General features: G+C 36.6%; 5 protein-coding genes across 9 annotated transcripts; 1 reads left to right on the forward strand and 4 right to left on the reverse strand.

Moving 5' to 3' along the window:
• Window positions 1-207: 207 nt before the first annotated feature.
• On the reverse strand, window positions 208-8,454 carry LOC125205444. Of its 4 annotated transcripts, none has more exons than XM_048104376.1 (28): window positions 8,217-8,454; window positions 7,970-8,111; window positions 7,701-7,837; window positions 6,832-6,954; window positions 6,584-6,727; window positions 6,104-6,452; window positions 5,797-5,998; window positions 5,520-5,641; window positions 5,348-5,439; window positions 5,046-5,259; window positions 4,923-4,971; window positions 4,455-4,606; window positions 4,285-4,355; window positions 3,997-4,173; window positions 3,825-3,893; window positions 3,565-3,666; window positions 3,394-3,483; window positions 3,185-3,260; window positions 3,002-3,098; window positions 2,824-2,893; window positions 2,548-2,727; window positions 2,325-2,447; window positions 2,152-2,235; window positions 1,879-2,063; window positions 1,661-1,799; window positions 1,490-1,549; window positions 1,223-1,327; window positions 208-696 (listed from the first exon to the last, which is right to left on the reverse strand). In XM_048104376.1, exons 1-28 carry the CDS (start codon window positions 8,301-8,303, stop codon window positions 583-585), a joined length of 3,555 nt encoding a protein of 1,184 aa, XP_047960333.1. In that variant the 5' UTR covers window positions 8,304-8,454; the 3' UTR covers window positions 208-582. The 4 variants fall into 4 exon arrangements, with proteins under 4 accessions (XP_047960333.1, XP_047960332.1, XP_047960330.1 ...); XM_048104375.1 differs by having other exon boundaries at window positions 5,046-5,111; window positions 5,193-5,259; window positions 5,797-6,452; XM_048104373.1 differs by having other exon boundaries at window positions 5,797-6,452; window positions 7,701-7,825.
• A 3,950-nt stretch (window positions 8,455-12,404) lies between these two features.
• LOC125207752 (stress-related protein-like) lies at window positions 12,405-14,482 on the reverse strand. The gene is made up of 3 exons (XM_048107227.1): window positions 14,324-14,482; window positions 13,995-14,222; window positions 12,405-12,999 (listed from the first exon to the last, which is right to left on the reverse strand). Exons 1-3 carry the CDS (start codon window positions 14,363-14,365, stop codon window positions 12,541-12,543), a joined length of 729 nt encoding a protein of 242 aa, XP_047963184.1. The 5' UTR covers window positions 14,366-14,482; the 3' UTR covers window positions 12,405-12,540.
• Window positions 14,483-15,841: 1,359 nt separating this feature from the next.
• On the reverse strand, window positions 15,842-16,426 carry LOC125208347 (rapid alkalinization factor-like). The gene has a single exon (XM_048107939.1). It carries the CDS (start codon window positions 16,380-16,382, stop codon window positions 16,035-16,037), a length of 348 nt encoding a protein of 115 aa, XP_047963896.1. The 5' UTR covers window positions 16,383-16,426; the 3' UTR covers window positions 15,842-16,034.
• A 1,105-nt stretch (window positions 16,427-17,531) lies between these two features.
• Window positions 17,532-19,596, reverse strand: LOC125203963 (bifunctional protein FolD 2-like). The gene is made up of 5 exons (XM_048102493.1): window positions 19,392-19,596; window positions 19,125-19,308; window positions 18,389-18,546; window positions 18,044-18,256; window positions 17,532-17,933 (listed from the first exon to the last, which is right to left on the reverse strand). Exons 1-5 carry the CDS (start codon window positions 19,494-19,496, stop codon window positions 17,703-17,705), a joined length of 891 nt encoding a protein of 296 aa, XP_047958450.1. The 5' UTR covers window positions 19,497-19,596; the 3' UTR covers window positions 17,532-17,702.
• Window positions 19,597-20,926: 1,330 nt separating this feature from the next.
• On the forward strand, window positions 20,927-24,735 carry LOC125204521 (wee1-like protein kinase). 2 transcript variants are annotated; one of them, XM_048103204.1, is made up of 10 exons: window positions 20,927-21,287; window positions 21,377-21,437; window positions 21,506-21,572; window positions 22,321-22,584; window positions 22,741-22,808; window positions 22,895-23,004; window positions 23,086-23,126; window positions 23,205-23,353; window positions 23,538-23,891; window positions 24,322-24,735. In XM_048103204.1, exons 1-10 carry the CDS (start codon window positions 21,067-21,069, stop codon window positions 24,418-24,420), a joined length of 1,434 nt encoding a protein of 477 aa, XP_047959161.1. In that variant the 5' UTR covers window positions 20,927-21,066; the 3' UTR covers window positions 24,421-24,735. The 2 variants fall into 2 exon arrangements, with proteins under 2 accessions (XP_047959161.1, XP_047959162.1); XM_048103205.1 differs by having other exon boundaries at window positions 23,205-23,326.
• The last annotated feature ends 1,347 nt before the right edge of the window (window positions 24,736-26,082 follow it).

Raw genomic sequence — 26,082 nt, forward strand, 5'->3', positions numbered from 1 at the left:
CTCAAGCAAAGAGAACAGAATGTAGTTTATACTCTTATAGAATGGATGAAGCATTACTCAAGCAAAGAGAACAGAATGTAGTTCGTTACATTCTTTTCTTATTCCATTCCATCATAACAAGAGGGATCTAAATTCATCCAAAGAGAAACTCAAATACAAACGCACAAATGCAAGAAAATAAGGTATCAAAACAAAGGCTGCTAGGCATTTAATTAAAAACTGGGAAACACTCCACATTTAATCCATATTTTCAACACCAACACCTCCTCCAGTCCCACCAATTACTTGGGATGACATTGGAAGAGATGTAAATTTGGAATATATTTATTGTATTCAACAATAATATACAGACAATCAATCATGAAGAAGGAAAAATCTGTAGAATACAACAGTTTCTTATCTGGTGATGACAAAATTACTCATGAACTAATGCACAATGCTGAGGTTTTATAGGTCATGCGAACCTGTGATCCGATTTTCATGTGCGCAGCAGCACCCCGACTCATTCAAAGGAAAAAAAAAAAAAAAAAAAAAAGAACCCGCCTGGATGTAATATACTATACAGCTCCTCTATCTCCCCCTCTACATGAAGTAGCTAAATGAAGCCTTTTTCCTCGATCCACCTTCCCCGTATAGTTCGTTCCACTGTTGAAGCTCGTTCATGTTTCGTGATTCTGATGCAACACTTGCACATACCTACATTTCCATCCAATACACCAATGTTATTATTCATTATCATTTCAAGGGAATGAAAAGTAAATCATACAATCTGCATCTAGGAGCATTTACACTAAACAAAATTACCTACTCGAAGGCAAGAAAACAAGATTATGTATCTTTCCATACTTCCAAATTTTGAAAAATAAGTTACAGTAAGACAACTGCATTCAAGATGTGATGTGAAAGAAAGAAAATGAAAGCCATGAATACTTCGAAGTTTGAAAATCTCAATGAATTGAAACCTTTTTGTGTTTTATGCAGTTTAATCATTAGATAAAGAGTACAAATAAAAAGGGAACCAAAAAACAATATGCGAGAAGAGATACTCGAGGCAAGTACAAATGGAAGAAAATTCAAGTTTAAGACAACCAACGCATCTGCAAGTTAAGGAGTTCGTGAACAAGCTTTTGTAGCTTATACTTTGGAAAAAAGTTATTCGGGAACGTTCAACATCAGAGCATAGATATGGTATTTATTTCATCGTTTTGTATTGTATATGTACCTGTTCATGTGCGTGTTTGAAGTCATCCATACTCAAGCACCGAATGTCTGAACTGCTATGCAATGAAGGCATTGGTCTGTTCTCTGCTAGTGCCAAAGCTTTATCCTACAATATTGAACAGTACTTCTATTGTAAGTGACAACCAATATGACATACAATGCTAGCCATCAAAACAACAAACAGTTCAGAAGCAACAAAGCGATTCTTTATATCTAACGCATAGAAAATACAGAAAGTGGGAAGAAAGTTCTAATAAAGCCAATATACCTTCTTCTCCTTCTCCAAAATCTGTCTTATCGGGTAATGTGCAGCTGCCACACAAAGATTCTAAGAAACAGACACATTTCCCCAATGAATGAAGTCAGAAAAAGAATTTTGACAAGATTACAAGCCAAAACCGAAAAAATATTTCGGACTTAAGAGGAAACACAAACAAACCTTTAGATCACTTCCTGAATACCCCTCGGTCATTTTCGCAACTGCTTCAAGATCCACATCAGGAGCTAGCTCTTCTGTGGCTAATATCACCTTTAAGATTTTTTCCCTATTTTGAGCATCGGGCAGACTGACCATCAACCTGCTCAAATTATAAATAGATCAAAAGAACTGACAGAAGTGTTTTCTCGTTTAGATAATTGAAATATTGTTTGTATCACCTCCTGGGAAGCCTCCTGATTACTGCCTCATCTAGATCAAAAGGCCTGTTTGTTGCTGCAAGTACCAACACCCGTTCCTTATCCTTTGTACGCAAGCCGTCCCAGTTAACCATAAATTCATTTTTCATTTTACGCATTGCTTCATGTTCTCCCGGGGTTTCCCGTCTCCCTAGCATACTGTCAACCTATGACGACGTATATGAGAATATTTATCAAGAAGACCATAATTAAATGATATCACAACAACAATAAATAAAAGAGATTTTGACCGACCTCATCAACAAAAATAACACTAGGTGATATTTTGCTGGCCAAGGAGAAGACTGCTTTCACGTATTTCTCCCCTTCACCAAACCACTGAGTGCAAAGTAATTACTATCAGCAACATATAAGGAAAAATAAAGGAGAATGACTAAGAATCATTCAAGGACTAGCGAAAACCTTACCTTTGACGTGATGCTAGACATGGATATATTGATGAAGTTAGCACCAGCTTCCGTTGCAACAGCTTTTGCAAGCATTGTTTTACCTGTACCGGGGGGCCCAAAGAGCAATATTCCCTTACAAGGCTGTCAGCGACATAGTTAGTACAAATACATAACTATTTTATAAAAAGTGAAAAGAAGAAGGCTCATTTCTTCCTATGCTTTAAGCACAAAACACATTTACTTTTCTAAGTTGTCCTTTGTTGAACAGTTCTGGCCTTTGCAGAGGTAGCATCACTAATTCCTTCAATGTTTCCTTCACATTTTCCAACGCTCCAATGTCGTCAAAACTGACTCCAATATCACCAGGTGGAATGACCTCAGCAAGAATCCTTTTCTCGAATTCATTCTCAGTAGCCACATCCTGAAACACAAAAAGTTATTTTCATGTACCATACTACCATGTTACGCGAAACAGTTCAATTTACAACAAACATAAAGAGAAAACTCCAAACTTCACCTTGAGAGATTTCTTCAAACTATTGTTCTCATCTCGGATGGCTTTTAGAATGTCGAGCCCATATTTGATACTGCAATATAGTGCAAAAAGAATAGTACTTGCTGAGACTCTAATCCGAAACCAAATCCTATTCTCGGGCTCCTTACAGTGGCAACAGGAATAGTAGAGACATATTTACCTTGCACTTGAAATAACTATTTTTTTATCAATGAATGTTGGTAGAATGTTGTTCATGAAATAATGAGCATAACCCCAGCCAACAGCTCTTTCCACATCTATCACCATTTAAACAAGAATCAAGGATTTTCCAATTGAAAATGACGCACTTTATTTAGAGATTTGAAGTGAAGTTATAACTGACCTTCACCAGACAAAGCTTGATCTTTAACGCATAATGTTTCCAAATCAGGGCAAACAAGACTACTCCGACTTAGAACCTGAAATTTTATAAGAAAGGGAGAAACAAAATACTAAGCCAAGAAAGAATACAAAAAAGTCTGTTCAAGTATCAATATTGCAGCAAAGTCAAAAGACATACATATGAAAGGATAAAGGAACGGTGAGACTAACCGAGCGGAAAAGGGCAATATTTGACTGTGATTTTGTCGTCTCGACATCACGATCTAGCTTTTGTTTCCAGTCTTTCTGCATTGCTTCATCCTGTCATATTTGAGTAGCAGTCAGTACTTTCTCTTGAAATAACCAACGTAGCATCATATGGAAGCCAACAATCATGATTACCTGGGGAATCTGTATTGTCACTTTGTTTGGGAAAAGACGACTGAGCTGCTTCATACTTTTTAAGGCCTCTTTATTTTTCTCTTGCAATCTATTATAATGATCCTATCAAAAAATAAAATGTGTTTTGTGAAGAGAAGTTTAACAGCTCGACAGAGGGGAAATGCGAACACATCAAAAACTGTTCTCCATTGAAGGCAAAATTGCATGCAACTTAAAAATATTAACACAGAATAAGGACACAAAGTTCATTTAACACATACCCCGAAAGCAAGGTCGAAGAGTGCTGTTTGGTTGGATAATTTTGTTACAAGAAATCCACCAGGTTGAGGCTAAATTAAAAAATGTGAATTGCAGTCATTAAATTATATAAACAAAAGTATCTGTGTGCATGTGTTTTTATGTAAAAATACCAAATTAAAGATTATCACACACTTTGTCCTTTCGGGTGTCCGCCTGAGTATGTGAAGCTATCACAACAACATTTTCTGGCAAAGCTTCGAGCTTCATTTTAAAGACTGTATAGGCCTCCAGATTCCCTATCACTGATTTCTCGATGTCTTTGACAAACATAATTAAAGAGCCCCCCCTTCTACTTTCCTTGGAAGCAACCTAAAAAAATTATGATATATGTACAATATTATTGACAACCACAGTTATGCAACATAAAAGAATGCATTCTAGTGCTAAATACTTCAAATTTTGCATAGCAACAAAGTTTACCTCAAAGAGCTCAGTAATGGCAAACTCATCAATGTCATCACCATTAGGGATTTCAAGACTTAGGGAGACAGCTGCACATGAAGAAAAATAATCACAATTACAACTTCACACATTCAAGGTACGGAAGATAAATAAGACATGATAACAGAAACCAGTTGAGCAAGTATTACCAGAACAAAAGAAACCATGACCTTCTTCACAGAGTCCCCCGAGATCATTACCTTCGGGAACTGGTCTATCGAATCTAACCCCAATTTTAGAATAGCCGTTTCCTTCAAATGTAAGAACCACCCTACCCCTGGAACCATAAGTTGGACCCCCTCTGCACAAGAGCATATGCTGTCTCACATACAAATGATGATAAATCACAAGTCACAACACATCAATACTGTCATGCCAAACAATTGGTACAGATCGTCAACCCTGCATTCTCATAATTAGTCTCATAATTTTGCAGATATATTCAAACATGAGGTGACATCAGAAGGGGATATTTCGATTAATAATTTGTGTAAATTGTGCAATTTCATGCAACCAACATCCAATAAAATGACAGGACACTTCACGAGTACATGAGACAGAAACATTAATCAGAGATATACATCATCGGCAAATTTGAACAGATTTCCATACTTTACCTAATTTGAATTTGACTGGGGGAAACGCCCAAAAACTTTACTCTATCACCTGCCAAAGTCCACTTTTACCACTTAACATAAGGAATCCAAAACCTAAATTTGGGGAAAAAGCTTTGAGCATACCTTTTCTGAAAGTGTAGCTCTTTGACGTGGCAGTAGATGCTTCACACTTAGGCTGCACAGGAGAGGCTATAGCAGAACCCCCAGTGATATTAGCATCCACATATGACGCTGGTTTCTTAAAGTGTACAGCAGCAGTAGTTTGCTTACCAAACACACTAGCTCTCTCAGGCTTTGGACTTTCTTTTAGGGAATCAACTTCCTTAGTTATTGGCCCCTAAACAAATTTTTAGTTCACAAATGAGAAAATTTCATTGCAAAAAAAGACACTTTTTCTTTCCAAAATATTTATAGTGGAAACTTACACCGTATAATGCAATTGTATCAACTATAAGGAGCCTCACGCCAAAAAATTTAGCTAGCGCCTTAGTCAACGTCTCCTGTAATATTTCCGAACCTGTGAAGAAAATACATAATGTGATGGTCAAGATAAAAAAAACAAGGAAGAAACATACTCAAAGCAAGGAGATATATTACCTTCTGGACCTGACAGCAAGATTCTTGGGCTTACTGTCGGGAGCTCTAAAGAAAGCTTTCCCAAATTGCTACACTTCAAATGTACGTATGCCGAAGCAATGAGCACATTCTTAGTGGTCTCGCTGTCGAGGAAAACAAGCACTGAAGTAAGCATCCGACATAGTAAATGGATAATCAACCCTAGTTATTTAAAATGGCTGCAAGTCTATCAGTGGTAAAAGTATCGTAGTACATAATAACCAAGATCTCTGCAGTTTATTGACATATTGACGTATACCTTAGATAATAAGGAAATTTCTCAAACGAAACATCCAGATCTTCCACATCTATTAATCCTTGCTGTATGCACTCTTTGATTTTTTCTCTTTTTGATGACTGTGGAATGGCAGGCCGAGGACACTTCAACAGATCTCTGCCTCTGCTATGCATATCACGAATTCTTGATAGTCCTGTCTTAAAGTCAGAAGCTGATGGACCTGCTAAAAAATGTAAAACGGGTCCTAAGTCATTGTTTTCGCCTACAATCTTCCCATTTTGAGCATCATTGTTCAAGTTATCATTGGCAATTTCAGAAGATGGAGCACCAGCACTCTGAATAACTGCTCCAGAAACATCGTCATTACAGGCAGGGGCACCTTTCATTTCAGTGTCAATAATACAATTGTCTGACACTTCGCAAGCAGAAGGCACTGATGGTATTTCAGACCCTTGTTGCACATCCTCACCATTCCGAGAAGATGGTGGAATGAGAGACAATTCATTAGTGAGATGCGAGAGTGAGGCCAGAGTTGACGCAACAGAAACTGTAGAAGTTTCACCTGATGTAGCTTCAATATGTAATCCACTAGTAGATCCACCATGAGCTTCTAATATGCTTACCGAAGGCGGCACGGTAGTTGTCAATTCACCAGTGTTGTCAAGAAGTTGGAAAATCTAGTAATATGTGAAGGAAATAAACAGGTACAGTAGTTGCTATATTCTACCAACCAGCATGAACAATATGGCGAAAAAACTACAATTGCAACACCACAGAAATAGAACAAAATTATGTTGTGATAGGATACATAAGCATGTTTATTTAAGGAGCTAAAGACCACCTCATCACCTCCATTTAAAGGGATAGTGGAATCTCTGAAATAAGCCTTTCCATTTACATGGACAGCTCCGTTTTTCCCAATGATTTCAAGCAATGTAACTGACTCCCCTCCCTGTGAATTTGGATAAAGGTGTAAAAAAACAAGTATATAATCAGGAAGCATGATAATAGGAATCCGTGCCCTAGTTACCACGTTAACAAAGAATCACAACATACCTCAGACTCAACGTGCTTCAGATAACACAACAGCTTACTGACTGTTGGATCCCCAACCCACAAGTCACAATGGCGGCCTTGACCAACACTGAAAGTAGGGCGATGCATAACAACATGGGAGTTCTGGATGGGAAAATTGCACCATACAAATTAAGATAGAGAACTGCTAATCTGCTATAAACAAGAGTGTAACTAAACCCTCATTGATGGACTTGTTAAACTTTAACTAGTCGGGCACAAAGCTTAGCAACACTGATTCCAAAAAAAAATATACCACTTAAACCTCACTTATCAGCATGAGACAAACAACATTGTCTTGCATCCATCACTTCCAATAAAGGACCAGCCCAAGTTCAACTTTTGAGCATATAACGCATACTACTTTCAATGGACATAGACAGTTTCCAATTCCATATTGAGATAAATAAAGTTCTTTCCATGACCTAATATACAGAAAGGGGTACTTTCACCATTCAACGACATCAGATAGAGATCTCTATTTTTCCAAAGACCCTGCTTTTACATTACCAGACGTCAAATTTCAGACTTGGACATAATCCGACAGACAAAAGTCAGTAAACATTAACAGTAGAAAATGACAATAGGAACAATCCACTACAAATGCCTATAAGAAACAACCAAAACAACATATTTGTTGTGAATCCCATTCTACAGGGACCCGGCCGTTGCAGAATAACATACTCCCTCCATCCCATAAAAAACATGCCTACTTTCGTAGACCCCTACAATAGTAGTACTACATATTGCACCTACAGAAAGAATCTTTTTTTCTCAATTCATATTGCAATTACATCAAGAATCTTTGTAACCATACTTCATTCACAAGATAAATAACACACACAAAACACCTGTGAACATTGAGATAGGAGTTTTCCCCATGCATCTCCAGCTTCATTAGATTTCAGCTGCCGCTTCCGCCCGCGATTTGCAGGCATCAAAATCGAATTCCCTTTATCAGTATCTAGATTGGAACCTGCAGCCACCGCTAACAATTACCAACAAAACACAAGTAAATTTTCGAGAATTCACCAAAACCCCTAAACGAGCTAAAATCCCACCACATGCAAAGAACTCTAAGTCATGTAAAAAGAAGGAAAGAAAAGAGAGGAATCATCACCTTCAGCCGCCGCCACGTCATCCGGCTGCTTCCCGCCGCCGCCTCCAGACAGATCAGCCGATCCAGCCGCTGAATCCTTCGCCGGAGCAGCGCCCGCTACTTCCTTTGCCGCCAACGAATCATCCACGGGCGCCTCCGCAGCCTGCATGCACACAGAATTCAAAACCGCCATCAAGCACAGGAAACAATCAAACGGATCACCAAAAATCCCAAAAGGGAAGAAGGGGGAAAAAATTAAAGATTCAACCTTGGATCGCTTGGCGTTGGGCGGAGCAGGTGAGGGATCACTGAGTGCGTGCTTGGCGCCAGAAGAACTTCGCCTCGTCTCCACCATAGCCTCTGATCCAAAAATTCAACGAACACAAACCTCAAAAATGATGAATTTCAATCGAGAATTTATAAAAATCCTCCCTCCACCAAGACAAAAAAATACTAGTACTATATTATGTGCAAGCTAGAGAGAGAAAGGAAAGAAATGAGAGTGAGGGGAGATGAAAAAGTGAATGATTGCGGGAAATGGATTGTATATATATAGGCAATCTTCTTTTGTAATAACGGAGTAGTTAATTCTTTATGCAATTTATGACAGAAAAAGCAAGAAATCGATTATTTTTATGATTATATTAAAAAAATTGTGGGTGTTGAAAGGGCGGGGATTAGGAGAGAACGGTTTTAGTGAATTTAAGGCTCTACAGTGTGTGGTGTGTGTTAATAATGGTTAGGTATTGGGTTAGTGTAGGGTGGCTTGGTTTTAATTTAGAGTCAACAATTACTTGGTAACTCATGAACTTTTAATTAGATTTTAATTTTAATTCAAATGTATTTTATAAAATATATTGAACATAAAGTAACAGTAACATAAATATATATTTCTATATTTTAAAGACGGAAAAAAAATGACGTAACAGGATAATTTTCCTCACCACTTTTAAATTGACACTCTGTCACAGCCGAGTTAAATAACATTTGCCATATTTACGAAGTAATTTTCCGCACAAACTTAAATTTGATACTCGTCACAGCCGAGTTAAATAGTATATGCCATATTTTCTTGTGAGTATAGAAAGTCAACATAAAACGACATTTTCACATGCATGTCACGCCAATTAGAAATGACTGTCACCTAACATCTTCGTTATCGTTAAGTTAACACTGTGATATACTTCCTCCGTTCCATAATAATAGAGTCATTTTGTCATTTTGGTACGTTCAATAGAGTCATTTCCTTTTTTAGTAAAAATCAACACATTTTTCCACACCTATTTTACTCTCTTTTACTTTTTTCTCTATTCATCTCTCTGCCTTTTTCATTTTCCATTTTGTTCTTTCTTTACTTAACTCACCTAACACAATTTTTCTTAATCTCCGTGCCGAAAAGTTTTGCCTCCATTACTATGGAATAGAAGGAATAGAGGGAGTATTTTTTATATGAAGCCAGTGTAGAGTGACACATTCATTTATACGAGGTTGTAGTTACAGTATATTAACTGAATATGGAGTCTATGACAAAATATTGAATACTCCTTCCGTGCCCAAAGAATATGCACTTTGGATTCGATACGGGTTTTAATGCAAAATTGATAAAGTAAGAGAGGGATATAGAGAAAAAATAATTAAAATATTGTTAGTAGGGAATGGGTCTCACCTTATTAGAGATAAAAGAGTTTCTAAAATTGGAATGTGCATATTCTTATGGGACGGACTAAAAAGAAAAGAGTGCATATTCTTATGGGACGGAGGAAATAATATTCAACCATTAAATTTATATATACCTTTTCATTTTAAGTCATTCCTTCACACGTCCAATACTTCAATTTTATTTTCTAGATTTTTATTTATTTTTACTTTTCTTTATAATTTGTAATTCTAAGAATTACAAAATACCCTATTTATCCCAATAAAGATGTCATAAATTTTGAATGTCATGTGATTTTTATGTAAAATTATTTTGTGTATTAAGTAGAAAAAAAAATAGAGATAAAATTATTTCATCTTCGTAGAGATAGACTAAAAAAAGGGAGACATATTTTTTATAAAGTGAAAGTTTAATTTTATATCAAGATTTTTCTTAAATGTGCACAATGTTTGAGCAAAACTTGTGATTTGTAGATCTTTATATATATATAAATAATATCTTCATCATACAATATGAGTTTATAGTTGACTCGACACGAGTATTAAGAAATATAAAAAAAATATTATAAAAAGTTAGTGAAATATGTGTTCCACTTTTATATCCCTCTTCATCCCAAGGTAGTTGAAACAATACTTTTATATCCCTGTAACAAAATATGACTCAACTATCTTGGGATGAAAAAAATATTAATTTTATAATGAGTGTGAGTGCAATGAGTTAGTTACTTATGAGACCTATTTTCATTTAGTAAAAGTGAAAAGAGACTCTTACTAAGAGCATCCACCGTAGGACGGACATCCCAATAGCCTAGCACTAAGACATCCCAAAAACACCTCTTGTCACGTCACTAGGACACCCCACTACACTGTCACGTCACTAGGACACCCCACTACACTGTCACATCATAGCACTAGGACTAGCCGACGCCCTAGCTAATAAAATAAATTGAAATATACGATTAATTCATTTTAATTGTTGGTATTTATCAAATATACAAAAAATGAAGTGCAATGAGTTGTAAATATTGAGTATAAATAAATAAATAAATTAAAAAAAAAAATCGGGACGTCCTATCCGCGCAACAGCAGACAAGAGCACAGATGTCCGGTTTCGGGCGTGGACGAAAGCTCATCCTACTTCGGGACGTTCTACCTGTCGTCCTACCTGACGTCCGCTATTGCTGCAAACACCCCCGCGGACATCCCGCTAGTCCTACTTGACTTCCGCTATTGCGGATGCTCTCGGATGAACCAAAATTCAAAAAGAGAATCTTATTGTGGGACAGAGCAAATATATATCTCATCTATGATTTCCAATAGTTTTTTTGATAAATTCTATGATTTTCAATAGTATGACACGTTTCACTACCTATATAAACTTTGACTATCTATTGTAAAAGATTGCAGTGTCAGTTTGAAAATTTTATTACCAACAATATTTTAAAATACTCACTTCGTCCTAAGACACTTTTATAGTTGAACCACCAACAATAAAGACACTTTTGAAACGTTGGTGGTGTAAAAATACTCGCTTCATCCTAAGAAGTTAGAGCATTTCTTCAATATCTCTAGGTCAATTCTTTTTAATATAAAACATAGGTAAAAGTGTGAATTTTAAAATGCAGATAAAAGTAAAGAAATCAACATTTATAAATAAAAGAAGTTAATCATGTGCTTCTTCGAAAATGATGAGAAGTCGAGCTCTACATAACCGGACATCCGTGTGTGCACTTTTAATGAAAATGCATGCTCGCCTCAAGTGGAAAGTTATGAATACCAATTATGCATGGATTTTTAGTTATGTTGATTGCGTGGACTTAATAATGATCATGGTTTAATTAGTTGGAAACATGTTAATACCTTGTCAATAATCATTGCCCACATATAGCATACTCAACTTCACTCCTAGCCCATATTTAATGTTTCAACTTTAGGCTACTTTAATAAACTTTTTTATTTCCAATTAAATTATTAGGCTTAGCCGATATTGGAAGGAAATGTTAAGGATCCAAAAGAAAATTGGTTTTGATTAATAAGGAAGGCCCACCTTATGAAAATGTAAGTTCAAGATGAAAGGCCATTCTGATTTCAATTCAACCGGGTAGGCTTAAATTTATTGCTCAAAAAAACACACACAACCAGCAAGTATGCTTGACCCAAAACTAACCTGAGCTCCATAAAACTGAAATGAGTTAATTCTCATTATTTATTTTCAACTTTCATTAATTTTCTAAACTTTTAAAAGTTAGTAAAAAAAAATTCAATTATATGTAAAAATTTATTTATTCAATCACTTAAAAGTTATATTCATTATTTTTATACGTGTATGCTTATCATAAAAAAAATTATTTAAAATTTTAAAATGATAATTATTTAGAAAAAAATTATTGATACATAATTCAATCAAAGAAAAAAAAATATAAACCCAACAAAAGTAAAGTTCTAAACCATGTTCTTACGTTTTGAACTTTTTTTTCTATTTAGCTACTATATATATCAACGGTTCTATTTATCATTTATTTACTTTCCATATTTCTAAACTTTTATGACGTTTCCTCGCACTTCAACTTTGTTCATGATCACATTTGAGATGTAGATTGTGTTAACTCGATCTGGATTCAATTCATGATAGTCTTATTGAGTAGAGCCTTCAATTCGATATTGTGCAGTCCCTTGTTTAAAAATTCTTATGCATTATGCATTTTCAATTTTGAAACAATGGCTATGTGTTAAATAGACAAAGTAAGTAAAAGCTAACAAGGTAAAAATAAACATATACTATTGCTGGTAACACAGATAATAAGGCAACAAGATAGACTCAATTAGAGATATTTAAATTCAATCCAAATCTCAAAACAATACATGGAAGCATTGGATGATCATGCAATCGAAACACAAAAATTACTACAATCCATCCAAACAAGACACGAAGACTACTAAGAAACGGTGACGTATCCAACGTTGTTGGAAACATCCGGCTCGGTCTCAGCCCCGAACATTTTGGCGATCCTCTCGACGGGGATCATTGGAAAGTAGCGCGACAGCGCGTAGCCCTTCTCCTCCGCATCCGACACTCCCTGATTGTACTTCTCGGCCCAATGTGCGGCCGTCGGGACCATGATGTGCGCCACTTGAGCGAACAGCGGGAGGTCGTTCAGTGCACGCCAAACAGCCACAGCGTACTGTTCCGCCATGGGCTCGTAGTCAGCATAGAGCGCCTTGGCTGTGGGCCCATACTCTGCACATGCGTTCTTAGCCATGTTTGAAGCCGTATCGGCTAAGCCGTCTCGCTGTACCTCTGATGCCAGCCCCTGGGCCGCGGCCCAAGCTCGGCTTGTGAGCTGCTTTAGTAGAGCCGGCACGTGATGGTCCAACTCAATCAGGGACTCATCCACCTGCACGTCACGTGACAGATCAAACAAATGAACTGAAATGATAATGCTAAAAGATTGCTTCTTCCATCCATTTAAAATAGTTATTTAAATCACCAAGTTTTGTCAAAATCTGGTCTATCCACAAAGTTTGAAATCTACTAATTAAATCACGAAGTTTCAGTTTTTCTAGTTTATCCCATGGGTCGAATTTTAGATGGAATCTTTGTTGACGTGGATGGAGGTTTCAAGATGAATTGAGATTTCAATCACGAAAAAGATGCGTGTATAATTCAAAGTGTAATCACATGATCTTAAAGTTACGATTGATATTTCAAGGTGGATTTCAATGAAAGAGATGCAAAAATTCCACATAAAATTAAACCAATGGGATAAACTAGAAAAATTGAAACTTCGTGATTTAATTAGTGGATTTCAAATTTTGTGAGAAAAACCAAGTCTTGACCAAAGTTAGTGATTTAAATGGCTATTTACATAGGTACATTTTAATCATATACTATTAATTAAAATAATTGAGTATTACTTCAATATAAAAACATTTTAAATATAAAAAATAAAATTTAAATTGGTATTCTAGTAGAAATAGTAGTTGTTTATATTCATATGGCAGAAGGTCCAAAAGTTTGCGATAAAAACAAGATGAGCTTCACCAAATTAAATTGGTATAATAATTAACCTTTTTTGTGCGTGCAAGGACTAGATTTGAAATATTGTAAAACAAAATATATAAACGCATGTAGATCCAGAATTTTCACCAACAAAAATAAAAACACAGATTTATAAGTAAAATTTTCGCGAACATAATTATTTTATGTTCAAAGCTCTACGTTAAAAACAAGACGACCTTCAGCACCTTGTTATAAAGTAAAAAAGTTTAGGCGGATTCAGTTGTATTTTCACAAACACTGGATTCAATTTAAAAGTGAAGATTGTTCCCAAAAGGCAAAATGTGACGTTAAAAACAAGATGAAATAGAGATTGAATAATTAGTAGGAAACCTTGCGATCGATGAAGTTGAGGAGGTCGGAGGGAACATTATGGAATTTCTCGTAGACCGGTCCGATGACGGTTCTGACGGTTCCTTCAACGGTCTGAACTCCGGGCCGCAACGGACCGGAATTCTCCTTGGCATATTCGTAGAGCGTCGAGAAGCATACCACGATGTACACCGCCGCCACTTGCACGAAATCCAGATATTTCAGCTTCTTCTCCTCATTTTCCAAAACCTTCAATTACCAAATCATCGATCCATTAACACATTTCTCCAAATTGAATTAAACAGATAATCAAATAATTAATCACAACATCTAAGAGATCGATAAATTACAAGTTGATCGGAGGGCAGCGGAGTGGCTTCCGATTCCGCCATTGAATTGAGAAAATAAATTAGAAAAAAAAAAGTGAGATTTAAAAGAGCGATTAGCGAGATGGGGGAGTGGAGTGAAGAGGTTGACGATGTTTTCGCAATTTATAAGGAGGGTTTTCTCTTCCGTTTGTGTGGTTAAATGTAAAATGGTGAAATGGAATATAGATTTTTATTTTTATTCTTCTACATTTTTTTAATGGGGTGATGGCACACGTATCAAGGCTGTGTCTGATAAAGGTATGGGCTTTTCCTCATTATTTTGAGGGCCCACTAGCCATGCCTCATATTTTCAAATTATGAATGGCCATATATTTTGTCATCTACTTATGCTACTAAATCTACATTACCCTACTTAATTTGGAGTTGGAAAGTTAAGATGCTAGAATGTGGATGATTTGGATAATTTAAGCCCGTTAACCTATTATTAAATTAGGTTGGGCCAGAGAATACAGCCCACAATCATATTCTCATTAACTCGATATTCTTTTGAGACTAATATAGAAGGAGCCATATCAGATTCTTGGGATTTGGTTTTTTATTTATTTTTAATCGATCATGGTCGAATCAGATTTTATCTGATATATCCGCCTCTGATATTGTCACACACCACTCGAATAGGTTGAGTGGCTCATTGATTGGTGTATTCTAACACACTTTAAGTCATGATTTCTTGTCTTGTCTCTTGACTTTATTCAAATTTTATTAATATTTTAAATTAAGTATAACTAATGAAAGGAAATTACTCATTTAATGAGTCTCAAAGCACGTTAAAAGTTTGTGAGATTTAAAAGAAAATTCAAGTTATTTTATTCACATAAATATACACGTATTTAATTTGATCAAATTAATTGAAATAAATAAATATTTTATTTAACTAACGACAATTTCATACGTGTAAAGGAACTATAAAAAAGAGTAAGGTGATCAACCTTGTAACTAACATATTTTTATAAAAAAGAGTAATCACAAAGAATGAACAATCGACGGTTCACAAAGAACAACAGCCACACTTCTCAAGATCAAATGAAAGAATGAAGAACACATTGTGTAACTCACACACGTAGAGAGAAAATCAGAGAGCGGAAGAGGGAGGAGGGTAAAATCAGAATGTGGTCTCTCATTCAATTTCTGCATAAGGGAAACGAATTGGTCGCGGGAGCACAAGCCGGGGCATTTGCTTTCTTCCACAGTGCAATTTGAAAAATTTAACGCCTTGTCGAAGCCTATGCTATTCTAAGGCGATTAGCGGTGAACGAGGGAGCACCATCCTGGAATTGGAGCAAGGCCAAGTTTGAATTTTGCTAGTTTTCATTGCAAGCGCTATTTTATTCGTATTAATTTGATTGCAGTATAATTTTCTTAATTTACAGAAGTTGAAGATGAGATGAAATTGCCCTTTTTTGATCACTTGAGCTTGTTAATTGAACTATAATTTTGAACACATTCAAGTTATAGATATAAATTTAGGAAAGACTGCTATAATTGAAATTTTGAAATGCATATTATTCTTAGAATATTGATGTAAAATAAAAGTGAAAATAGTTCCGGTATCCAACCCACGCGTGCGAAATTATCAAATTCCACATCTATATATTTATTTGAAACGCAATGAGAAGATTAGAAAAAGAAAGGAAGGTAGAAATTTGTATTATTTATATAGTTGATAAATTATTCAACTGCGACACTGTGTGGCAGCGGTGCAAGAACGCGTGTAGGGATTGGCTCCGCCTCCTTCCTGGCAGTTGTAGTAGGACGCGCCGGGCTCGGAGCAGGTCGTCCTGTCCGCCTGCAGCGCACCATAGCTGATGTATTCCGTGGTTGCTAGCATGCGCCGGTTGCTTTCCGTGTCCATCTCGAACTCGCCGCTGCCCATGCACTCCGCGATCGATCCCCGGCAGGCCGCCCGATTGTCCAACGGGATCCACTCTGGGCCAACGCCGGCATCCGCAGCTCTGAGAAAGATAGCCACCGCCAACAACGCAGCCGGAATGAGGCGCAGGAGAAGCGCAGCGTTCGCCATTTTTACTTTTATAGTTTGTTTTCTTTTCCTTTTGGTTTCTTGTAGTTTTTGGCATGGAAGATGGAGCCTTTTAAAGCCGGAAAATTAGGCAACTTGCTCTACAAACTATTACTCTCTCTATCACTTAGAACAAGTCAATCGCAAGGAGTACAAAATTTAGCAAAAACTCAAGTGACCATGTCCACATAGTAATGCTTGTTTTTCTTTATTAAATTAGGTTTTACATGCAAATATATGATCATCTTTATTTTCTAATTTTTTTGAAAAAATAGTTTGTCGTAAACGATATTAGGTTTCAAGTAATTAATTACATATAGTATTTCTTTATTATGTTGGAGCATGATGAAACTTGAATTCATCAAATGTGAAATTAATTATGACATTCCCACTTGCATTTATTAACATCATGTGACAACATGCTTATACTAGTCCATACCTATAAATATTTGATTAGGTATACGTAGTAAGTTGAATGGTTCAGTGAACGTCAATTTACTAATGGCCACTAAAAACCAATGAAATTTTCAACACCTACCATAAAAATGGACATCACAGTTTTCTTTGTAAAAATGAAAAATCGAAATATGAATCTCAATCGCAACCTTTTATCCCCAACGAAACAAATACTCATCACAACTTCGAATTTGAGTATATGTATATGGTTATATAATGGTCTTCTAGAGCTGTTCCGCAATAACAATTTTGATCAATTTTAGTTTATTAGAAACAAATTAAACCAGTCCATTGATTTGGAATTATATTTTATTAATCTTTTTGTTGATAGCTTCAGCATGTGAACTGAATACGGAGTACTAGAATTAAAATGCTGTTATAGTTAAATTTTAATACTCCTTTGTTCTATAAAGTTTATCTCAGTTTGATCCGATGCAAGTTTTAAGAAATTGTTTGATTTTGTATTAAATGGTGTGGAATAAGGGTCCTAAATTTAGGAATGTATTTAATACCTATTTTTTAAAAAAAATCAATTGGACAAACTTTGTAGGAGAGAATGAAAATAGTAAAAACTTTATGGGACGGAGAAGGGAGTAATCGGTTGTAGCACCAATAACAATTCGGTCAAAATGCTAGCTATATTATGCTCCGTAAGTGATGGTTCCAGGAAATACAATTCTTTAATACAACGAAGAATTATACTAATAAATATAATATTCAAATAATTATTTTTAAAAAAGTACATTACAATTTAACTAACAACATCTTTTATTGTGCGCAGTAGCTAATTCACACGATTATTCATATCTTAAAAAAGATTCAAAATTCTTTAGCAACACAACATCTTAATGTTTGGGAAATGAGACACTAACACTCTATTACTCTCTTAGCTCCATCCAATGTGTTCTTTAGCAACATTGCAACAGTCATCGGCCCGACGCCACCAGGAACCGGAGTAATGCAGCCCGCCGTCCCACATGCTTCCTTAAAATCCACATCCCCAACAAGCCTATAACCAGATTTTTTACTAGAATCATCCACAGCATTGGTTCCCACATCAATTACCGCAGCACCAGGTTTGATCCAACTGCCCTTGATCTGAAAATTGAGTAAAAGCAAAGCCACTATGAGCAAACACTAAACAAATTACAAAGTTAAGTTGTAACATGGCAACTGGTAATAGTACTAATAAATAGGACTCTTGTTACCATAGCAGGTTGTCCTGCAGCAGCGATGATGATGTCAGCATTCCGTATAATGCTCTCTGGTTCTTTGGTACGAGAGTGGACTATAGTGACGGTGGCATCTTCCTTTAGAAGGAGCAAGGAAACTGGCAAACCAACTATGTTACTCCGGCCTACCACAACAGCATTCTTTCCCTTAATAGTAATGCCATGGCGGGTAAGAAGCTCGATGCAACCCTGTTAGGGAGAAAAGCACGCATAAATTAAGAATTTACTCCTTTATATGCTACAAAATGCCAAAACAAAAATTAAAGTTAAAATAAGGGAAAAGCATTACGTAGCATCTAACATAGTGCACTCATATATTACCTTTGGGGTGCAGGGGACAAACAGAGGATCTCTGCCTTTCATTGCTAACTTACCAATGTTGAGAGGATGAAATCCATCTACATCCTTTTCCAGAGATATCTCAGTTAGAATTTTCTCTTCGTTTATATGTTTAGGCAACGGGAGCTGAACAAGTATACCTACAACAACCAAACAGAAATGATTTTAATCTTTGTCTTTCCAACTTTCAAATTTCAGGCCAACAATGTATGCATTGAGAGGATCTTGCTATCTAAGATGAGACTAAGGAAAACCATCCAAATATTATACAATCAAGGCATATGGATTTATGCTAATCAGTATTCACTCAACACACTGATTCCTATATGCAAAAGATTCAACTTTTAAATGAACAAATCATGAAATTTATTTATACTTTAAGAGATTAAAACAACATTGCCGGGTACACTACACCTAAGCTGACACAGCTACAAAATGATTGCACGAACAACAAACAACAAACACATATCTAACTACTAATCCAAACTACAGAAACTACATTTATTTTGCACATTTAGCTTGCCAAGCATGAACATAACATTCAATTCATGGATTTCACAAATCAACTCAGAGGTTTTAACACTAATCCGAACATGCAAATGTGTCAATTTGGTAAATTATCAAATCCATCTCTACAAGTTTCAAAAAGGCATTTCTAGGTACAGTGCTCAATGGAAGCCAATAAACTCAATGTGTTGAGCAAATTTAGTTTACCAACCATGAACATCAGGATTGGCATTCAATTCATGAACTTTGAAAATCAAGTCAGATTCGGAGACATTCTCTGGCAGGTCGATATCAAGCGACTTGATTCCAACTTCTGCACAAGCTTTCCTTTTCATATTCACATAGCTCTGGGAATCCTTCCTTTGGCCAACAATGACAACGGCTAGACCGGGAACCTGAAATCAAAACATACAATCGATAGAGCATTCCGAATTTGTGACATTATCATAGCTAAAAATTAGGCAAATCCGAGAGAGACCTTGCCGTAAGTTTGAGAGAGGCGGCTGACTTCGGCGGCGATCTCCGATCGGATTGTTTGGGCGACAGCTTTGCCGTCGATTATAGTGACCTTTTGATCCGACATGGTTGGGTTGGGGTTGGGGTTGTGGTTGTGGGTAGCTAGCTTCTGCTTAATTGAATTGTGGAGTGTAGTGTGTAGATAAACATCAATGAATTTTAGTAGTACTGCTAATCCATACCCTGCCTTCTGAAAATGGATCTCACTTCGTCTTTTTTCTGTGTGGCCCGAATCATAACCAGGCCCACTACACACCTATGATTACACTGCGCACTTTAATTATTCAAAAATTTACTCTATCTTAACACCTGATAATATCACACAACTTTAAAAAATATTAATTATTTCCCAACTTCAAAACTATTTGTACTATATAATATCATGAATTAAATCGAGGTGCAATTTCGTATCGGTGATGGATTCCAACTTTTTTTCAAAATAATGGAGGAGATGAATTGATATTTAATTGATGATGTAGAAGATGGGCTATTTCTTTAAAAAATCACAACTAATATAGCTTGTATTCTTGCTCTATTTTTCGAATCCATGCACTGATTTTAGGATTTACTCTTCTCATCTCACATATTCCAACTAATCTACTCTTTTAGTTCACGATTTAAAGTCTCACTTTGACTCGGTGCGAGTTTCAAGAAATATGAAAAAAATTGATGAAAAAGTTATGGAAAGTTAGTCTCATTTTTATATATTGATTTTACAATTGAATGGAGTGTAATGAGTTAGTGGAAAGTAAGGTTCACTTACCAAAATAAGAAAAAGCAAATATGAACATTATTTTGTGGACGGATCGAAATGATAAATGTGGATATTATTTCGTGGTGGGAGTAGTATAAAATGATGGAAGTTTTATAAGTTGAAAATGATATCGAACATTCAATCAATAAATAAAAATAAAATATAATAGCAGAGTTTTATGAAACACATATCGAATCCACATAAACATTGAACAAGTCACACAAGCCAAAATTTGCTTAATCTGGGGAAACCATGAGCATACTCATGCATGTTCACCAACTTTTGGGCGTAATTGGAGGTGGGTCTGCCTCGGAAAGTTACAATCACCCCCTGATGAAATCTTTGGAGGCACTATCGTCCTGTTGTGTCGGTAACACGAAGATGCTTTTCGAGTTTGTATGCACTCGTGCCATAGGCCAGTTGTCGTAGTGTCATTGTGCACTTCTGCAACGTAGAGAGTCCGACACAGCCAAATATATCAGGCCGTGTAGGAAGTATTCATCACGAGCAGCAAATACATCAGCAATGCGCATAAACAGCGGTCGCTGGCTCGTTTCATTGCGAATGCTCTAACCCGTGTTTAAAAAAAGTTGAACCACCGTGCATACAACATATTCGTTTTCAATATATAGTGCCATAGTGGGGCCCGGCCCATGCAGTAAAGCTTATGAAGCACGCTGGTACATTTACTAATATAATCAAACTTTGCTGATTCTTATACACATCTCAAATCTCAACCTCACAACACTCGCTTACTCACTCCTCCATTTTATTAATACTTTATTATTACTTCAATCTCCCAACGCGCGCGAATTTGAATTTATTTCTCCCCATTTGAAACACCAAATCTCATCTCATCTCCTCGAATAAAGAGACAGAGTTGATGAGGAATAAGGCACCGAGCGGTAATACCAAGAGGCGGAGGCCGAGCAGAGTCATGGTTAAAGGCACTTTGTCCACTCATTTCATGGTCCAGCTGGATCAGGCCTCCCTCAAGCCCTCACGCTTCCACAACCCCCTTGATTCCAAACCCCAATCCGACTCCATGCCCCTCGATTTCGATGCCGACGACAAAGATTTCATCCTCAGCCAGGATTTCTTCTGGTCAAAATTCATTCTTTTCTCGTCCTTAACTATCTGGGAGTTATCCGTGTAGGTTTTCTGTGGATTGATTTGTTTTTTCTTGCTTGCAGTACCCCTGATTACATCACTCCGGAGATGCCAGCAATTGGAAGCAACCTAGATTGGAGCAAGGTATGATTTTGTTGTTTTTTCTGTGAAATTTTAAGGTGCTGATATCGCAGTGTCAATTTGTGTTGAAGGAAAATATTGAATGTCCCAAATCACCTGAGAAAGTTAAGACCCTTACGAGCAAGCGGCAAAAATTCGGTGAGTGCTCACATTAATTTTTTCATTTTTGGGTGTACTATGCATTGCTTTAAGATTTATTCGTAGAGGGAAATGAAAAAAAAAATGATTTTTCCTGCCAATTAAAGAGGATATACCCTATTGGGGTGTTATGTGAACTGAGACCTAATAATGAGAATCCAGAATATCACAACTGTTATTCAGTTTAAAGATTCTTCAGGAATATTTGCTTATCTCATTGCCTGCTGCAGTAGAGTTTTTATGTAATAGCTCAAGCTATGAACTAATTGATTGTGAACTCAAGTTTGATGGATGTTATTATGAATATAGTGGCAATTTGGGGCTATGTATCATGGATATAGTGGCAATTTGGGGTTATTTATATTGGATGTAGTGACAACTTTGGGGGTATTTATCATGGATATAGTGGCAATTTGGGGTTATTTATCTTGGATATAGTGACAATTTGGGGTTATTTATCTTGGATATAGTGACAACTTTGGGTTTATTTTATTCAGTTTAAACATTCTTTAGGACTATTTCGCTGATCTCATTGTCTTCTGCACTGCACTAGAGGATTTAGGTAAAAGCTCATGCTAGAAACTAACTGATTGTGAACTTTAATTGCCCTTGCTCATTGGAATAGATGTTTCCTTTCCATTATATGAGTATTTTTTCTCCCTTGTCCTTTTTTAGAATGACTTCAGAGCTCAATGATCTGTTTTTATATTTTTCTGATGCTCGATGTGACTGCTGACTGCTGTCCCAGATGTTGATTTAAAAACATCTTTTGGATCACCTGATATTGGTTATCATCCATTTGGAGATCTGGGAAATGATACTTTGAGGACCGATGTGATGAAGACTGGAAGTCCAGTTGAGTTGCAAAGTAGTCGTGGTGGTTACGTTTCACAATCTGCAGTGGCATTAAGGTGCAGAGTTATGCCTCCCCCATGCCTAAAGAATCCATACGTCAAGAATGCTTCAGACTTTGATGTTGATCCTTTTAGCAATCAAAGATCAAAATGTGCAGGTGCAGGCATTGTTATTATGTTGCTTTTATTTGGACAAAGGGAGCATTTTATATTGTTGTGGATGCTAACTTTTATCTTAGAAGGCCAAGTGATTTTATTTCTGAGATTAACAAATTTATATTAGTCCTTTAACACACTGTATTTGTTGCCTCCAGGTTATTTTTCCGCTGGTGTTGGTGGTGATGGCCTTTCACGCTATCGGACAGATTTTCATGAAATTGAGGTTTAGTGACTAACATTGCCTTGCTCTCCACTAACTCTGAAATTCTCTCATGTTTCTCTCATGTTTCTAACTGATATTATTGTCAGAAAATTGGCAGTGGCAACTTCAATCATGTTTTCAAAGTACTGAAGAGGATTGAAGGTTGTATGTATGCAGTGAAACATAGCATGAAACAGTTGCATCAGGAAACAGAAAGGTACAATATTAACAATTCATCCTACTTGTGTTCAGCGCACTTTCACGTGCAGCACACTTATTATTAATACTTTTTTTGCAGGCGGAAGGCTTTGATGGAAGTTCAAGCTTTGGCAGCTTTAGGTTTGCTGCACAAATGCATTCCAAACACCTACCAAATTAGAGGTTCTCGAACTAATATATGAATCATATTTCTTTCAGGGTATCATGAGAATGTAGTTGGATACTACTCTTCTTGGTTTGAAAACGAGCATCTTTACATCCAGTTGGAGTTGTGTGATCACAGCCTTTCTGTCAACACATTACCCAAATTATTGACAGAGGTAGAAGCTTTAGATGCCATGTATCAGGTGACTAATTTTAACTCTTCTGTGTTTCCTAAGCTCTTCTGATTTGCTTCGTTGTGAGGTGGTGAAGTGATTTGAAGGTTCAAATGTATATATAGAGTGTATGAACATCCATCTTAATCACTACTCCTTGCTATGACTTTTATATGTGGAGATTTGTGGTCATTTGGTTCTTTACATTTCGCAGATTGCAAAAGCACTGCAGTTTATACACAGTCGAGGCATAGCTCACTTAGATGTAAAGCCAGATAATATTTATGTAAAAGAGGGAGTTTATAAACTTGGTGATTTTGGTTGTGCAACTACGATTGATAAAAGCTTGCCAGTTGAAGAGGGGGATGCACGCTATATGCCCCAAGAAATCCTCAACGAGGACTATGATAATCTAGACAAAGTTGATATATTCTCCTTAGGAGCTTCCATCTATGAAATCGTGAAGGGGTCGCCCTTGCCCGAATCAGGTCCCCACTTTCTCCATCTTAGGAAAGGAAAGCTGCCTCTTCTTCCAGGCCACTCAATACAGTTCCAGAATTTAATCAAGGTACATTAACTTCTGATTATATTGAAGCTTCCTGCTTCAAATTGATTGGGACTTCCCCTTCTCTTGGTCTATCATTTTATGATTAACAGCTAACATATAATTCTAGTATGCCTCAATCATGCGGGCAAATCATCACCTTATTTTATCCTCGTTTTAATTTTGGTGTGTGAAATCTTTATAGAACAGATGCTCTTGGTTTTTAGCAAACTAAATCATGTAGAAAGCTAGCTTAACATTGTGTTGCAGTGAGGATCCATGCCTTATTCTTTCTCGCTTTCTGAATGTGCTCTTTTTGACGGGTTGTTTGTCTTGATTTTGAACTTGAATTCAAACCTATGAGAATTGAGAAGCTACTGTGCAGATATAGAAGCTGTAAATGCTCCAATTTTAACAAGTTGTTTTATTGCACATTTTTTGGCTTAATACTCAGGCCATGATGGATGCTGATCCTGCTCGGAGACCATCTGCTAGAGAGGTAGTTCAAAATCCAATATTTGGGAGGCTTCAAAACAACAGAAAAAACTTCTGAATCGAATGCATCCAATCAGTTCTCTTGACAAGATCTGTTGTATTTGTATATTTTGGCCATGGTTGAAGGGAGTATGAGAAATGGAGTCGAGGGAAGGAAATGCTGCACATTATTGACTCCATTTCGGAGCACCAGATTTTCCAATGTGACGGTGCTCTGTGGAGGAATATATAGACGAAGGGCACCAGTGCCTCCATGTAGTGCACCAGATTATTTCCAATGTGATGGTGTTTGTTTTTTGCATAAACTGAGAAAATGTAAAAAACAGACTTCTTTTGTGATCATATTCAGTGTGAATTGGCGTTCATATTCTAAGGTTTTCTCCCTGTGTCTCTGCTGTAGACTTACATCTCTTGTAATATGTGAAACAGCATTCATTTTGTTTTTTGTAATTATAAGTAATTGTGGAAGGTCCGAAGATGCTTACTATGTACTCTCTGTGCCTCTTACAACAAAGGCATCCACGTGTTGGTGAGAGAGTGTGTCGCCGTCAAGGCCACGGATGCTGGTGTGTCCTTTACAGGAGAGCGTTTTTGGTTAAAGCCGTTTGGGATGAAGAAAAAAACACAGAAAGATGCATCACTTGATTTGCTTCCACAAATCTCTGGCGATTTTATTGATTGATTTATTTTTGTCGAGTTACGCCATGTCACCTTCATTCCACGCCCTTCTTTGTTGTTTAAGGAGTTGTTACCAATTGAAAATTCATGCACCCTCAATTCAACTTTATAAGAGTTTAAAAAGGCAAGTCATTTCCTCGTCTTTTCCTTAAGTTTACTAGTAGCTTTTACTCACTTGTTTTATGAGAAAACAACTAGCCCACAGGATGGGAACTCCTCATAATATAAGATGGAGGAGCATCACGTGGCATTTCTTGATCAAATTCTGAATGTATAGTAGTTTCCACTAAATAAATAAAACCAATAATTGAACCCAAAAATTGATTGGTGACAAAAATTAGGAAAACAAAATTATTGTGCTTGCTTTCAATAACCTGCACTCGAGAAAAATGAATTTTTTGTTTTGAAAATTAGGGTGGGCCTAGGGATCCTGTAACGTGCATAGCAGTTATGCTGTTTCTCACAAACTAATAAAATAAATCAAAAAAATATAATACTATTATTTTATTAGTTTATGAGGAACAACAAAGGCTAATGTGCTAAAATACACAAAGGATCCCCACCCGAAAATTATCTCCCCATCCGAAAATAACAAGGGCTTTAATAAACTGCGTTATTCATGTTCTATTAGATCTAGTCTCGCTAAAAGCTGATATTTGGTGAAACTAGTTAAGTAAACAATCCAAATTTGAGCTTCATAGCAGTAAAAGCATCCGCAATGGTGAGGCCCTAGCGACCCGACTAGCTCCCGATTCGATAGCGCTGGCCGATCGGCTAGCAGAACCATTACTGTGTCGGCCAAGCGCAAAATCGTAAGCGGATCGAGCGTGGGCTCATGATGTTCAAATCGGCCCGGCTTGAAACGCCTTGATGACTAGCCGCCAAGCTAACCGGAAGCCCGATCGGTAGCGCCGATTTTCAATTTTTTTAAAATCATATATAAACGCGATTTTCGTTTCATTTTTCATTTGCACCACTTGTTTTAACGAGTTTTCTCTCTCTCTAACTTTCTGTTCAAGAGCATCATCGAGCGATGGATCAC

The sequence above is a fragment of the Salvia hispanica genome, chromosome 2, assembly GCF_023119035.1.
Source record: "Salvia hispanica cultivar TCC Black 2014 chromosome 2, UniMelb_Shisp_WGS_1.0, whole genome shotgun sequence".
In the NCBI taxonomy this organism is placed as follows: Eukaryota; Viridiplantae; Streptophyta; class Magnoliopsida; order Lamiales; family Lamiaceae; genus Salvia; species Salvia hispanica.

Coding starts and splice junctions, on each gene's coding strand:
- LOC125205444 (XM_048104372.1), bottom strand. CDS start 8,303: ATGGTGGAGACGAGGCGAAGTTCTTCTGGCGCCAAGCACGCACTCAGT. Junction 6,728..6,831: donor TGAAGCACGTTGAGTCTGAG/GTATGTTGTGAT, acceptor CCAAATTCACAG/GGAGGGGAGTCAGTTACATT. Junction 3,261..3,393: donor ATATTGCCCTTTTCCGCTCG/GTTAGTCTCACC, acceptor ATAAAATTTCAG/GTTCTAAGTCGGAGTAGTCT.
- LOC125207752 (XM_048107227.1), bottom strand. CDS start 14,365: ATGGCGGAATCGGAAGCCACTCCGCTGCCCTCCGATCAACTT. Junction 14,223..14,323: donor CGCTGCCCTCCGATCAACTT/GTAATTTATCGA, acceptor TGGTAATTGAAG/GTTTTGGAAAATGAGGAGAA. Junction 13,000..13,994: donor TCAACTTCATCGATCGCAAG/GTTTCCTACTAA, acceptor CGTGACGTGCAG/GTGGATGAGTCCCTGATTGA.
- LOC125208347 (XM_048107939.1), bottom strand. CDS start 16,382: ATGGCGAACGCTGCGCTTCTCCTGCGCCTCATTCCGGCTGCGTTGTTG.
- LOC125203963 (XM_048102493.1), bottom strand. CDS start 19,496: ATGTCGGATCAAAAGGTCACTATAATCGACGGCAAAGCTGTCGCCCAA. Junction 19,309..19,391: donor TCTCTCAAACTTACGGCAAG/GTCTCTCTCGGA, acceptor TTTTGATTTCAG/GTTCCCGGTCTAGCCGTTGT. Junction 17,934..18,043: donor CTGCAGGACAACCTGCTATG/GTAACAAGAGTC, acceptor CTCAATTTTCAG/ATCAAGGGCAGTTGGATCAA.
- LOC125204521 (XM_048103204.1), top strand. CDS start 21,067: ATGAGGAATAAGGCACCGAGCGGTAATACCAAGAGGCGGAGGCCGAGC. Junction 23,005..23,085: donor TTGCATCAGGAAACAGAAAG/GTACAATATTAA, acceptor CTTTTTTTGCAG/GCGGAAGGCTTTGATGGAAG. Junction 23,354..23,537: donor CTTTAGATGCCATGTATCAG/GTGACTAATTTT, acceptor TACATTTCGCAG/ATTGCAAAAGCACTGCAGTT.